General features: G+C 44.6%; 1 protein-coding gene across 2 annotated transcripts in view; it reads left to right on the plus strand.

The window, feature by feature from the left end:
* The first annotated feature begins 613 nt into the window (after positions 1–613).
* PIAS1 (protein inhibitor of activated STAT 1) overlaps positions 614–15,160 on the plus strand; it is a 92,628-nt gene continuing 78,081 nt past the window's right edge. For both annotated transcript variants that reach the window (XM_075006753.1, XM_075006754.1), the window contains exon 1: positions 614–643. In XM_075006753.1, the coding sequence (XP_074862854.1) occupies positions 620–643 (24 nt within the window). In that variant the 5' untranslated portion in view covers positions 614–619. The remainder of the gene's footprint in view (positions 644–15,160) is intronic.

Consider the following 15,160-nt stretch of genomic DNA (forward strand, 5'->3'; position numbering starts at 1 on the left):
TTCTCCTCTCCTCTGAGTTAGTTTGCTATAGACTTGCCTGCCACTGTTGGCCTTGATGTGAGCGCTGGGGAGCCCACTGACCCGGCGTCAGCGGCCGGGCCCTGGGGCTGAGGTAGGACCCTTCTGACGTCGAGTCCCGTCTGTGAGAGGCAGGAGCGTGGCGGGGCCTGCGTGTGGCTCCAGGGGCAGACGGAGCCAGCAGCTCACGCCCACTAAGGGCTCGGTGACGCCCGCCCCCCCAGGCGGAGGGGCTGCCCTGTTTTCTGGCGGGCAGCCCTGAGCCGCCGCCCCCCCGAGCACGGTAGGAGATCGCCCCGGCCGGTGGTGCTCGCACAGGGCGCACGTGAGGGTCTTTCTCCCCCGCCCCAGCGCGTGTGCGGGGCTCGGGCTATGCGGGGCATTCAACACCCCTCCCCCTGTGTTGCCGCCTGAGGGTTGGGTACGGCGCCCCTCCCCCACCCCGGGCGGGGGTCCCGCGGCAGGTGCGCACCCCCACCCCACACGTCGGGCTGGGGGTGGGGGGGGGACAAAATGGCGCCGTGTGCGATTCAAACGCAGCGCGCTGCGTGCGGGGCGGGGTCCCGGCGGGGTTCATTGCGCCTGCGCCCGGCGTTACAAGATGGCGGACAGTGCGGAACTAAAGGTAAAGCGCAGCTTCAATTCCCTCCGCCATCCCCCTCCCCGCCCCGCTCTTATCGCCTGCCCGGGCTCCGCTGCAGCGCCGGGCTCGGCGGGGCGCGGGCTGCCCCGCGGGGAGGCTGCTGCCGCCGCTGCCGCGCCCCTCAGCAGCGGGGGCTTGAGTGGCCAAGTCAGCTGGGGAGACCTGTCCTCCGCCTTCTCCTGACTGGAGCTGCCCGGCGCCCTCTCCCCCAGCCCCTGGGGGCGGCCTTCCCCTCTCTTCCCCGCCGGCTGCCTTCTGCCTCCCCACATCCCGCCCCCCGGGGGATGTGGGACGGCCCCTCCCCCGCACCGCTGAGCCCCGGCTTGGCGTGAGGGGGGTGTCTGTCCTCCGCCCCGGTCCGCTCAGAGCTGCCCCCCTCCACCGCCGGGTGGGTGGCGGGAAGCCGCCCTGCTCCTCTTCTCAGGGCAGGGAATAGGGGGAGATAGGTCTCTTCTTCCCCCCTCCCGCCCAGCAGCTGCCCGTCCCCACACTGCCTCTCCTCGGCTGCCGGGGGTGGGGGGAACCCGAGCCACAGCGCCAGTGTCCCTAGTCTGCTGCCCAGCCAGCCCTGCCCCGTCAGCCGTCCCCAGGGGGGAGGCGGAAGCCGAGGCTCCCCTCACCTGGGACTAGGGGTATCCCTTTTCTCCGCCACAGTGCCCAGTGTCCGCGCTCCCGTGGTGGGCAGATTGCTACAACACAATCACATGGGTGTCCTGCTCCAGCTGCGACTTCCCACCTCCCCTGCATATGTACAGGGTCCGAAGGCAAGAGGGTGTCCCCGCACCCCAAATATCCAGCTCCCAGTGCAGAGGAGAGGGAGACCAGGTGTTACAGACATGGGAAGAAGGGTCTGTGCTTTAGGAAGTCGATACAAGTGGTGTTGCATGTTTTACTCTTTTCCTGGAGGGTGAACTCAACCAGAATGTACCTAAAATACTAAAGAGACCCAAGCAAGTGGTTTAGTATTGCTTAGAGGAGGAGGGTGCCTTGCTGTTTCAGTATTTCACTGGATGGATGGAGGGTGATTGCTGCAGAGCGTCCTCTCCATTTTCACCCTGCCCCCATCCCTGAGCACTCAAAGAGTTTTTAAATGGTTCCCCCTTGGAGATGGTTAAGTTAATACAAGAGGGGATGGAATCTGATGGATTTGGTTGCTATGTATGTTATCATGACGTTGGCAGAGGAACTGTCCTTTAATATCCCTGAATTGACAGCTTCCCCTGCTTTATAATTAATTGCTTTGAGGAAAAAGGGGGATGGGTATTCTCTCTTTTCAAGAGAGGAAAGAATTGGGAAAAAGTAAATAAGGAGTTATTTACTCATGACAGAAGAACTAGGGGGTTACTAAATGAAATTAATAGGCATCATGCTTAAAACCAGCAAAAGTATTTTTTTCACACAGTTCACAGTCAAACTGCAGAACTCTTTGCCAGAGGGTTTTATGAAGGCTAGGGTTATAACAGCATTCAAAAATATGTAGGTTCATGGAGCGAGGAGGCCATCAGTGGCTGTTAACCAGGATGGTCAGCAGTGCAAACCTTCCTCTGGAGTGTCCCTAGCCTCTGTTTGCTGGAAGCTGGCATTGGGCAACAGGGAATGTATTATTTGATGATTACCTGTTCTGTTAGTTTCTTCTGCTGTATCCAGCATTGGCTGCTGTTGGAAGATTAGGCTAGATCACTAGATGGACCATGGGTCTGACACAATATGGCTATTCTTAATGAAAGAATCTTTTCTCCGTCTCTTCACTTAGCTATGTCTGTCTGGGTTTGATAATTTTGAATAAAGGAGGTAAAGTCTCATAATAATGCATATTTTGCAACTCAGCGTTTGGGAGAGAGTTCTGAAAAGTCTGTTTCAAAATAAATGCTAAAATGAGGTACCTGATGTTTGAATGAACAAACTTGGCAGAGGCGGGTCTTCTTATGGCTTCAGTGCTGAGGTTAGGCAGAGATTACCATAGATTTATACTTTATTTGTACAACACATCCAACTCAATTTTCCGAGTACCAACAAAGAGAAACCAAACACTTTGCTCACAAACTTGGTGCGTCTTTTGTCTCATATGAAGTTATCTCAGAAGTTGCTGTTCTGTCTTGCTCTTTAAAATAAAGGAAAGCACAAATAATTTTAAGCATCACAATGGAAATCTTATAGGGCCTATTCCCCTTGTCTTTCTTCTGACTCCTGTTTATTTCTTGTTAGCATGAAGCATCGTGCGGTCCATAGTAAGAGTTTAGGGTACATAATGTGTAATGTTTATTATATGTCTGAGGGAAGCTCCTTAATATTTCAAAGTGTGTGTCTGTCTTGTCTTACTGTCCATCTGACGTTTATGCTTTTCTTTTTTGGGTATGTATACGAACTCTAGGAATTGCATGCGTCTTCAAGTTGTGAAAAGGCTTTAAAAATTTCCATGCCTGTTTGGGAAAGTGATTAGCTGCTTTGGGTCTATATATTCAATGATGGCTATTCTCAGTGCCAGATGAAGATGAAAGGGTCTTGCTAATATCCTTCAGTGCCTCTCGTTTTCAGGGGGATCTTGCTGGTGATATTGCATGAAACTTGAGGAAGATCCTTTTTCCTCCTCCATGTTCTAAAAGTTATGCCATCTACTTAATATTAAAGATATAAGTTTGAGATTTGTTTTCCCTACCAAACTACTTAATTAACGTCAGCATAGAAAATACAGGTGTGCATATTGCTTACTGACTTTACTAGTAAAGGGTTTGTGTGATACCTTGAGTACTGAATGGGTTTTTAGGCTGACTTGGATGGTTTGAAAAATTTGCCAGCCAACCAGACATCTGTCAGCTTCAAACTCATAGTCAGGACTACAGGACTGCTTTCTTTGTTTCGTGAAGTTGCAGACTAACTTGACTACCTCTCTGATACCCAAGATTTTTTGTATGGGTGTGAGGTGGCACTTGGGAGCTGATGGGAGAGTGTTGAGAAGCAGGAGAGGGCTGGAATTCCTAACAGCACAGTCATTTGTACCAGTACCTCAAATGTCTGATTAAATTTGCCATTTCCATCCTTTGCCATCTCAGAGCCTCCTGACATTGTGTTTGTGGAGAGAAGGTTGGGATTTCTGAATGAAAGGGTGGGAGGATTTTCCTACTCCTTTCTAGCTTCCCAGTTAATGTCAGCATAGGGCTGTATTTGTATCCTCTATTCTTCCCTATCTTCTCTCTTCTGTGTCTATTTTTACCTTTCTTTCTCTCCTGTTCATTGGCCTTTTCCTGTGCCAGCCTCTGATACTTCATTGCTTTCCCAGCCTGCAGCAGAAAGAAATTTGAGATGATTCTTTTCAGTTTCACTGCTGTCTTCAGGATTCTGAAGGGTACGTGTGAAATTGACTTGTGGCTTGTTAATTTCAGTCTGATGCCACTTAAGAAGTCCACTAGTGGTGGCACACTTGAAATCTGCAGACCTATGAAGTCAATGCTGCACTGGTGCACATATGGAAGATTATATTTGTAGCCGTAACGGTTAGCATTGTAATGTATAAACAATACAATCTTATAATTCTCACAAATTGGTGGACTAGGAGCTCCCTATTTGCTCTGGGAAAGCTTTCACCTGCCAAGATCAAATATATTTTTCAGGCTTTGTTCTTCCCTGTTCATTTTTTCTTTGCATGCTCTGAAATGAGACATTAGATGATATCAGATCTGTTTACTGAGTTATGGATAGATTACATATTGGGTTGAAAGCCTCTTGAGAAATCCAATTTAAAATGCTGGATGGAGCAAATCTTCACAGGAAGCGTCTTAACAGTAAGGTGTTATATGTTGGAAGTGGGATGAAATAAATATATTAGGCAATAATATATCTTAAGAGAGAATCTGTCTTCCTCATAGATTTGAATTCTCAAACAGAATTTAAGACAGATTCAAACATCACTTTTTGAACAATCAGTTCCATAGTATTTTTCTCAGGCAAATTTTTGTCCTTTTCTGTCATCCACAGGCTTATTAAAGGATTATCATCAACTTGAAATCCAGTAAATTAGGCCCCCCAAAAAAATCACCAATTTAAATATTTGCAAAGTATCTGCCTCTGAGTGTTAAATATTTAAAACTGGTAAAAGTAGGGTCACTCTTCTTTTTTAATAGATATACATTTCCTAGCTAAAATGAAGTATTCTTCATGAGTTGAGCATTTTTGTGCTGTTTGCAAAACAATCATATAATGTGAGGGTTCCCTCCTCCCTTCAGATCTTGGGCATAGGATGACTATGGTTCTTGATGTATTGAACTAACAGTTGGTTTTCATCCCTTGTCTGAAACATGGTGACTTTTTAAAAGTCTGGTCTAGTAGGTTTTACTTCCCTAACCCTGAGAGACTTGAGGTGGGGTTTAAGAAAAGGAAAATTCACACAACTGTATTGTCTCAAGTATGCCATTTAAAAGTTTTCGTAATTGGAAGATACATACTTAGGTGATTAAACGTTTCTTTCATCTCTTTAAATTGGTTATTAGCTTGTTCTACTCTTTGCGTTCCATCCCAGTCTTTTGGCAATCATTACAAAGTTTAGGATAATCAGTTGTCATACAGGGATCAAAGAATATAAACAAAAAGCTTGTGCTTTACTATTGTCTATATTGATGCTGTCCTAAGAAGCTGGTTTGGAAAGCGCATGCTGGGAGGTTTCCTCCTTTGTTCGCTTTCATTTTAGGAAAGTGCCTGTGGGTACTGAACAGCTAGATCCCTGGTGAGTTTCTTGTTGTTGAATAGAATTTTTTTTTAAAGAAGTGAACAAAGTTAGAATAAAATATATAATAGTCTTAATACAAACTGGTTTTTAAAAAATTCAAATAGGAAGCATGCTTTTGCTATGTGTAGGGAAGCTGTTATAATATGGCACATTAATAATATAGCTTTCAGGTAGTAGTAATAATATATGGCTCTTCTAGTAGGAGAAGTGCTTGTATGGAAGTTAAGTTAAATTACACTGCCAGTGCTAATAGATGTAAATTATCTATTTCAGTGTTAGATTAGAATTTTATGTACAGATTTTCTTTAATGACATCTTTACTTAATTCTTTTATATTTTAGCTTGTGTACTTCCGTGCTTCTAAGTTTCTCTCTCTCTCTCTCTCTCACACACACATAATTTTGCTAGTGTTAGTAATGTTTTCCAATGTATTTTGAGCAAGGTATAACTCTTTAAGCTTTTACTCACACTGGAACTGCATCAGTGATCCACTGTAAAAGTCCACCTGCAGCATTTCTTTATGTTGCATACATAGAGTGTACATACACTCGTGAAGGGCTTATTCTTCAGGAGATGCTATCCTAGAATATTTGCAGGGAGATGTATTAGATTCAAAGGGCAGAAGGAATTACTGTGATCAACTGTGTAACAGAGGCCAAAGAATTTGCCTGAAAAAATTCCCGAAGTATATTGTTTTAAAAAAAATTCAGTTGGTGGAGGCGGGGAGGAGGAAAGTCTGGTGGAGACTTCATCATGTCTCTTGGTGAATTGTTGGGAGTGGAATTTTTATTCACTGACTTTGAGGGAAAGAGGAGGAGAAGGGTAGGAGTCACTTTAGGACAATCATTAGTATTAAAAAAGCTGATATTTTTGCATGAAACTTCTATTTTCCTTTTATACAGTCAAGCTGTCGTGCCGTGGTAATACAAGCAGTATAATTATTAAAAGCTTTGAAGTGTTTAAGTATAGAAAAAGGATGTGTTAGCCTTACTCTCTAGATCAATCTTTCTTTTTCAGGGTCCAGATTTCTTTGCCAAAATATTGTCAAGGTACAGATTCCAGAGAAAATAATATAAGAACAATATCAGTAATGATGATAGAGAGGTAGCCATGTTAGTATGTATTCTAACAAAACAAACCAGTAGTCATGTAGCACTTTAAAAACTAACAAAATAATTTATTAGGTGATGAGCATTTGTGGGGCAGACCCACTTGAGATCTGGAGACATAGCGTTCTATAACGCAAAGGTACAAAAAAAAATTGAAATAAAAACTGACAAATCAGATACATAGAACTGAAGGGCGGGGTGAGGGGTGCGAGATGCTAAGTGTCCTGCCTGAGATCACTGCGAATAGCAAAGAAAGGGAAACAGTCCTTGTAATGCATGAGGTAATTGCTGTCTCTATTGAGGCCAAGTGTTAATTAGGCAAATTTGAGTATGAACCCCAGTTCTCATGTCTCCCTTTGTAATCTGCTGTTAAAGGCTCTTTGTAGAACACACGTTCTCGGGTCTTTAACAGAATGGCCCACTCCATTGAACTGCTCACTGACTGGTTTGTGTATTCAGATTCCTAATGTCTGCTCTTTGCCCATTCCATTCTTTGGCAAAGTGTACATAGCAGAGGGGCGTTGGTGGCACGTGATGGCATATATAACATTGGTTGACGTACAGGAAAATGAGCCCCTGATCTTGTAATTAATGTGGTTAGGTCCAGTGTGTGTCCAGAATAAATAAGTGGACAAAGTTGGCAATGGGGTTTGTTGTAAAGAAAAGTTCCAGGATTACTATTACTGTGGTATGGCCTGTGGTTGCTACTGAGAATTTTCCTTAGATTAGGAGGTTATCTACAGGAGAGAACAGGCTTCTCACCTATGTCCTTCCGGAGTGTAGCATCATGTTCTAGTATAAGTTGTAGGTTTTTGATGATGTGCTGCAGAGGTTTGAGCTCGGGTGTAGCTACAGAGATAGTAGTAGATGACAAGTAGTGTTCTATTATTGACATTCATGGGCCTATCTTGAAGTACCTGGTTTCTGGGTATTTGTCTGGCTCTGCCAATCTGGATTTTTACTTCTCCCAGTGGGTAATTAGGTTTATGAATGCTTGGTAGAGATCTGGAAGTTTTTCATCTCTGTCAGTAGGTTCAGAGCAGATGCAATTGTATCTAAGAGATTGATTATAGATGATGGGTAGTGTGGTGTGTGCTGGATGGCAGCTGGAGGCATTTAGGTAAGTGTAGCAATCAGTGGGTTTCCGGTAGAGTACAGTAGGGTCTCAACATTTCCGAGGGTTCTGGGTTGAGGGAGGGGAGGTGCCTTGGAGCCCTGGGAAGTGGCAGCGTGGGCACGCTCTGCCCAGGGTCCCAGGGTAACGAGGCCACTTGCGAATAATTGAATTCACGAATTTGGCATTTGTGATTGGCAAGACCCTACTCTATTATTGAGCTGGTCATAAGTGATTTGTACTGTGGTGTCCAGGAAGCATCTCTCTCATGTGGAATGCTCAAGGCTGAGATTGATGGTGGGGTGCAGGTTGTTAAAATCTCTGTGGAATTCTTCCAGAGTCTCTTTACCATGGGTCCAAATAATGATGTCATTGATGTAATCTCAGTAAAGGAGCAATAATAGGGGATGAGAGCTGAGGAAACATTGTTCAGAGTCAGCCATAAAAATGTTAGCATACTGTGGGGTCATGTGGATACCCACAGCAGTGTTGCTAATGTGGAGGTATAAATTGCCTCCAGATTGGAAATAATTGTGGGTGAGAACAAAGTTGCATAGGTCACCCACCATATTTGCCATGGTAACATTGGGGTGGTGTTCCTGACTGCTTGTCCATCCTCGGGTAGAATGTTAGTGTAGAGAGCTTCTGCGTCTGTGGTGGCAAGGATGATGATGTCAGGAAGGTTTCTGGTGTTTTGTAATTTCCTCAGGAAGTCAGTGGCATCTCAGAGATAGCTTGCAGTGTTGGTGGCATAGAGTTTGAGGAGGGAGTTAGCTGGATAGTCTGGTAGTAAGGGTGCCAATACCCAAAATGTTAGGATGTCCAGGGTTTCCAAGTTTATGGACTTACAGGAAGCAAATAGAACAATCTGGGTCAGGGCTCAAATGGTGTGTCTGTGTGAATTTGGTCCCGAGCAGAGGCAGGGAGTTCCTTAAGAAGATGATGTAGTTTCTTTTGGAGTTCTAAAATGGGATCAGAGGAAAGAGGTCTCTGAAACTGGTGTTTGGAGAGTTGTTTGACTGCCTCCTGTTCATAGTCTGACTTATTCACGGTGACAACAGCACTCCCTTTGTCAGCCAGCTTGATTATAATGTCTGAGTTATTTTTGAACCTCTGGACAGCATAGCATTCAGCATGGTTGAGATTGTGTCACTTGGTGGTGTTTGCATATAATGTCAGTCTGTGCACATTTGTGGAAGCTTTGAATACAGTACTCCAGACTTATGACCCTCATGGGGGAGTTGATGTAGACTTCTTTCACTTTTGGTGTGGATGGGGTGATCTAGTGAGTCAGACTGATGTTCATAGGTGATTTCAAAGTATTCCCTTAGACGGAGATGGCAGAAGAAGACTTCTGAGGTAACCACAAAATGATTGCATGACTGCTGGTTTGTTTGATCAGTAGTGATAGATGTCACGATCCATTCAAAAGCATTTGGTGGTTTGGATTTGGCTCATGATCTGCTTAATGACTGCCCCTTGTCTAGGTTGATGTCCCCCTTTCCTGACATTTGTAGGGGACAAAGAAAGGTTCCTGCTTATTTGGCCATTTGTGAAAAAGCTTGTGGAACAGATATGTAGAGAATCTTCTTAAAGGGTATCCCATAAAGCGGGGCATATACACAACAAATATATACTATGCTTTTCATTCTTATGCAAAAACAGGTATTTGTTAGTCTTTCTGACGTGTGTGTGACTGATCTCTGACCTTTTTTGTGAAGCATGAAGCTAAGTGCAAACTTGTCACAACTGCTTAGCATGGTTGTTTTAGTCCCTGTAACTTGTGCTTATAGATCTCAATGTTACAACTGATTTTTTTTTTTCTTTAGCACTAACCTCCCAAACTTTTAGAGCCTCAGAGGAGTAGCTGTGTTAGCCTGTAGCTTCACAAATAATAAGCAGTCCTGTGGCACCTTTAGAGATGAACACATATATTAGGTCATGAGCTTTTGTGGGTAAAACCCACTTGTTCAGATGAAACCCACGTTTTTGTCTGAAGAAGTCGGTTTCATCTGCAGAAGAAGTGGGCTTTACCCACAAAAGCTCATGACCTAGTAAATTTTAGTCTCTAACGTGCCCTGGGGCTGTTTATGATTTGTGAAGGATTATGTAGTTTATGTAATGAGTGAAATACCTCACCCTCTTCCATTTCTTCTGAGTGATTATACTCTCAATTGCCTTAAGGGTCTCTTGTAATTTTGGTTGATTATAATAATGCTTGAATCCGTAGGAAAACTAGAGTTCTCATGCTGTGAACCAAGGCCTTCAAAAGGGTTATGTTTGTGGCAAGGTAGGGAGGACTTCTCCATCTGACCTTTCTTAATCCTCATGAGGAGTTCCAGGGTGGGTGTTAACCCCAGAATGCACCATTTTGCTCATGCATGAGACAGCACCCTGAAAGATCAAACCTAAGCAGTTGATCTTCCACGGTAAGTGTACAGTAGTCCCTCGAAATATGTGAGGGTTACGGTCCATGCAAACCTCACATATCGCAAATTTCAAGTTAGTTGGGGGGGCTTGGGCTGTGGGTTGAGGCTGGGGGGGAGGTTAAGCCTGGGGTGGGTTAGAGCTGCGGGGGGCGGGGGTGGAGTTGAGCTGGGGCATGCGGGAGTTGGAGGTGGGTCTGTGGAGGTTGGAGCAGGATCCGCAGGGGTGGTGTGCAGCGGGTTAGAGCCCAAGCCCCACATGAGGCTGTAGTGTGCTGGGCGCTGGGAGCCCTGTGCGCAGTTTGGGGCCGAGCTGGGGCTGTGGGAGGAGGCACTGATCCGGGGAGGCAAGGGGGTTTTAGCTCCCCTAGCTGCCTGCAGCAGTGGGCATCTCTGGGGGCTAAAACCCTTCTCCCTACCTTCCCAGAGCAGGGCCGCTGTCAGCTTGACAGCACCGCTTATCTGGGACGGAGGTTTTAGCTTGTCTGGCTGCCTGTAGCAGCAGGCAGCTAGGTGAGCTAAAAGCCTTCCCCTGTGTTCCCGGGTCGGTGCCTAGCACTGCTCTGGAAGGCAGGAGGACGGGGCTCTAAGCCTGCCCAGCTGCCTGCCACTGCTGCGGGAAGGTAGGTAGTCTGACAGTCACATGTTTTCAAGTTGTGTGAAACTCTCATTTAAGCAAGTTTGGTGCAACCTGAAGATGCATAAAGTGGGAGTTTACTGTAGTGATAGGCAAAATCTTCTGATATTGAGAACATTTAAGGAAAAACGTTTCTGCACAAATTTCACATAGTAAAATTTATTAGCTGTGTCTACATAGCTCCTCCCTTTTGGAAGGGGTGTGCAAATGCAGCTGATCAGAATGCAAATAAGGTGTGGATTTAAATATCTCATGTCTCATTTGCATATTCCCGTGTGATCTGGCTTCTGGAAGAGCCATTTCCAGAAGCCAAAGCAGCCATGTGGATGGGGTTCCTTTGAGAGGAAACCCCCTTTTGAAAGCACCTTAAGTTTTTTCAGGAAGAAGGGTGCATTTGAAAGGGATGTTTCCTTTCAAAGGAACTCCATCCACATTGCTGCTTTGGCTTCTGGAAATGATTCTTCCAGAAACCAGATCACGTGGGAGTATGCAAATGAGACACAAGTTATTTAAATCTGCATCTCATTTGCATTTCTGATCAGGTACATTTGCACGCTCCTTCATAAAGGGAGAAGCCATGTAGACGCAGCTTCTGTTCTCAGTGTAAATGGCTCCTGAAAGGGAAATATTTAAAAATCCTATCGTTAAAAAGTAGATTCCCTTCAGTCATTACTTGGCATTAATGCTGAAAGAATTCATTAAAATTACGATATAACTCACAGTGATTGTCTGCTTTTGGAATTTGTCATCCTCATCAGAAGGAATAAACTGGTCTTTTTTGGTGCTCGTGCTTAGATATAATCACTGCCAAAAACTTGGTTAATTTAGAGTTAAGGTTGTCTAATGCTATACAGATGTAAGGCAATTTCTCCCATGGCATGTCTCCACCCAACCCTCACCGTGTCCCTCTTGACCTTGTAATAGGAACTTGGACCAAATAAAACCTGCCCTATTCTTAGTAAAAGCAGCCATGCTCTGTGTTGCGACTGAGTCATTTCTAGGTCCGTGTTTCTCTTCGTATCTGCTTGTTAATCCTTATGTCAGCTGTAGCTCTAGTCATTCAAGAATTGTCATAAAATACTCTATGTTGCCCTGCTTAGTGAGAGGAGAAGACAGAGGGAAGCTGGGATACCTGTTTTCTGGGCTGCTGTGGAGGAGATCTGATTAGCATATTTGTTCTAGATTTAAGAATGCATGAGAGGGTCTTGTACAATGTCTGAAGAGTTTCAAGGCTTCCAGAACTGTCTTGTCCAGAAGCTGACATTCCTCTAAGTATGGGAGTGTAAGAGTTAGAACAAATCAAACACTTGCATATTTGATGCCCACCCCAGCTCAACACGTGCATTAGCATTCATGGACTGCTGTGCATCCTGTGTTCTGCATAGTTCCTTAAGGACGTGATTCTGTCAGGTTCCTGCATAAGTCAGAGGGTAGCACAAGTGTTAGGGAACCAAGTGTGATACTTCAGAGAAGACCTTTGGTCAGGGATGAACAGGAGTTATCTGACAAATCTTTGAAGATTTGTTTTGCAGTAAGTGAAGGGATTGAATGGTGGTTGGGCTTAGCTACCTTGTGTTCACTTGGCCCGTTCTAAATGTGACTTTAATTCTAGGCCTCCATACGCTCTTAAAGGACCCAGTTATCTTTGATGTGCATTGAGGCAGGCTGAAGATTGTGTGGCCCCAGGGAGACATGGGGGGTATGGCATGGGAGGTTTTACCTTAATTCTTCTTTCTGGTTTTCAGAGGTGTAAGTTCAGCTATCTTCCATATTCTTGACACACAGGAGGCCAGGCCAGATAACTTTAACTCTTTGGTCAAAACAAAAAAGCAGTCATGTGGCAGTTTAAAGACTAACGAAATACTCTGCAGTGAATTTCTCTTGTTTTCTGCACTAGTGAAGGGAGTGTGACTGGGGAGCACAAGGGGAATTTCTGGACACATCACTCGTCTGTCAATTATGCCTTTCTCCTGGCCCCACAATGTCTGCTAAGGCTGAAGGGGCCAGTAATAGGAAGGAACATGGTACCCAATGGCCTGGGAGGAGTTTGTCTGCTAGGAGGAGATGGCAAGGGAGAGGGGAGATGACTCATAGCTAGGCTTGGCAGAGTTTGACTTTTGTATTGTTTGAAATAATTTTGTTGAATATTTTTGAGTATTTATTATCTAGTTTCAGGAACTTGTGGGGGACAGACTGTTTTAATTCTTTTTTCTGAACCTCCCCTGTCATTAAACTAAGTGTCAAACTTATGTTAATCTATAAAGTAAAAGTCCTTAAACTAAATTATCAAGCAACATCTTTCATTTTCCTCAGCTGTGAATTTTAGTTATTGATGAAAATACCCTTTTGGTTGGTGTGTATGGGGGCGGTGAAATTGATGTTTGAAAATTAACAACTGAATCCTTTTAAAGCTCACTCATAGTCCTCATTCCATTTTTTGGCTAGTGTCAGGGAAGAGCTTCAGCATAACTTTCTGAAGAATGTGAGGTTATGGAGATGCCAAGTATTTCATTCATGTCAGTAGGTGTTCTCCCTCCTCTCCTTCTCTCATCACTGCACACCTACCTAGCTTCCTGTGCAGAGCTGGTTCCTCATGCCTACCAAGAGAATTGATCCATGCATAGCAGTAAGCCTCTCCTACCACAGAACTGATCTGTCCTTGCCGGTCCTCCGTGTTGTCATTTTCAGTGTGGTAGCTAGTCATACTGATAGCACTGCCCCTGCACCACCAACTCACATGTCATAGTAGCCCCCAGATTGTCCAAGGTTGAGACTTGGGCAGATGCACGGGGCAATTACAGTTGTAGGCTGATAAACTGCCTCACAATTGCACACACTACCTAAGCTCACAAAAGGACTCCAGCTGTGTTCCAGACACCAAACAGAACATGCATGGAAGGCACTATTGTGCAAAATATGCAGATCTCCTGATGAGGATTTGAACTCGAAGGACCTTCAGTTCAAGGGGCTGTTTCCACCTAAAACGTGTTCTGCATCTAAAAAGCTCTTGGAGAAACAGTAGGTCATAAAGATTGAAAATGCAGTAGAAGGGATAGTAAGAGTTTTGTAGTGTGAAATATAAATATTTCAAACCTGGTACCATTGAATATCTGAACTCATGGGCGTTCTACTGTTATAAGAAGGTAAGCCATGCAAACAAGTTTTTATAAATCTGAATTTTAAAAGCAGCTTACCTTTGCTTGGGTGGGTGGAAACCCTGTATCTCAGGAATCTCTTGACCACATGACTCTAAATTTTGTACTACAGTATGTCGTGTCATTGTGGGATATCTGTTTTTAAAACTTTTGCACACATTGGCTATGGAGCACTTTGAGCAAATCTTTGTTTAGACAGTATTTCAGTCTTACTTTGGAGAGTAACAACTGCTGCTCCATAACATAGTCTGCACTTGCGGCAATATTTCCTGGCTCTGACAGTCCCAGCAGAAAGGAGACTGAGGCTATGTTTATACTAGATATAGAAGTCAACCGCCAATATGTAATTTTAGCTATGCCAATTGCATAGCTAAAAGCAGTCGACTTCAGTGGCTGTCTATATAAAAGAAAGTCGATGGACGCCTTTCTCCTTTTGACCTTCCTTAATCCTCACTGCTCACAAGGTGTTCTGGAGTTGAATTTGACCCCAGAAAGCACCGTTTCGTGCATGCGCGAAACAAATCCTCAGATTGACTGTGAGTAGGTTGATCTTCCCTGGTAGTATAGACCTAGCCTGAGCGGTACTGTGACATACCAAACATTCCCAGAAATCAGCTGGATTTGTTCTCAGTCTTTGGGTAGTGGTCAGTTTTGAGGGGGCTCTTTTATTTCTGAGAGGGAGGGGTTTAATAATGAGTTACGCAAACATTAAAATCTTGGAGTAGGCAGGTAGGTAGGGAGATTTTTACCTCTATGAATTGAACCATTGCCTTGCTTAGCTACAGTCAGTATTATTGAGGTAAATGTACAGCTTGTTCTGGCTCTGCTAGGAGTTTAATGTATTGGCTATTCCATGGAACAGAAGGAATGTAGACCTGGTCTATATGTGATGTTTTGCGTTTCAGTCCTTTACGTGATTGACGCTGCATTGCCCATGTTCAAGGTGCCCCAGTATCACAGTACATTTGTGATGGGATGCGTTGTGTTAGCAGTTAGAGAGCAAAACTAAAACCTCTGGATCCAGCATCTTGATATTGTGCTGCCTGAGTTAAAGACCCAGGTTTGGTATCGCTGGGTCTTTAACTGCTGCTGCATATTGCTGCTGAGATGCCTCCGTCTTCCTCTGTCTTCTCCATCTTCTTCCCTTCACCCCCTCCTCAAGTTTCTTCTTGCCCTTTTCCTCCAGCCCCATCTTCTGAAGTGTTGGATGGGCACTCTTCTCAAAAAGCTTACCACTTATTAAGTAACAGTCAGTTTAGTCATAGACTTACAGTGGGTGATGCCAATCCCAGCCATGAGAGTCCTGTGTCAGGAAATCTATTGTACCCCGAGGCAGGC

Source organism: Carettochelys insculpta, chromosome 12 (assembly GCF_033958435.1).
Source record: "Carettochelys insculpta isolate YL-2023 chromosome 12, ASM3395843v1, whole genome shotgun sequence".
NCBI lineage: Eukaryota > Metazoa > Chordata > Testudines > Carettochelyidae > Carettochelys > Carettochelys insculpta.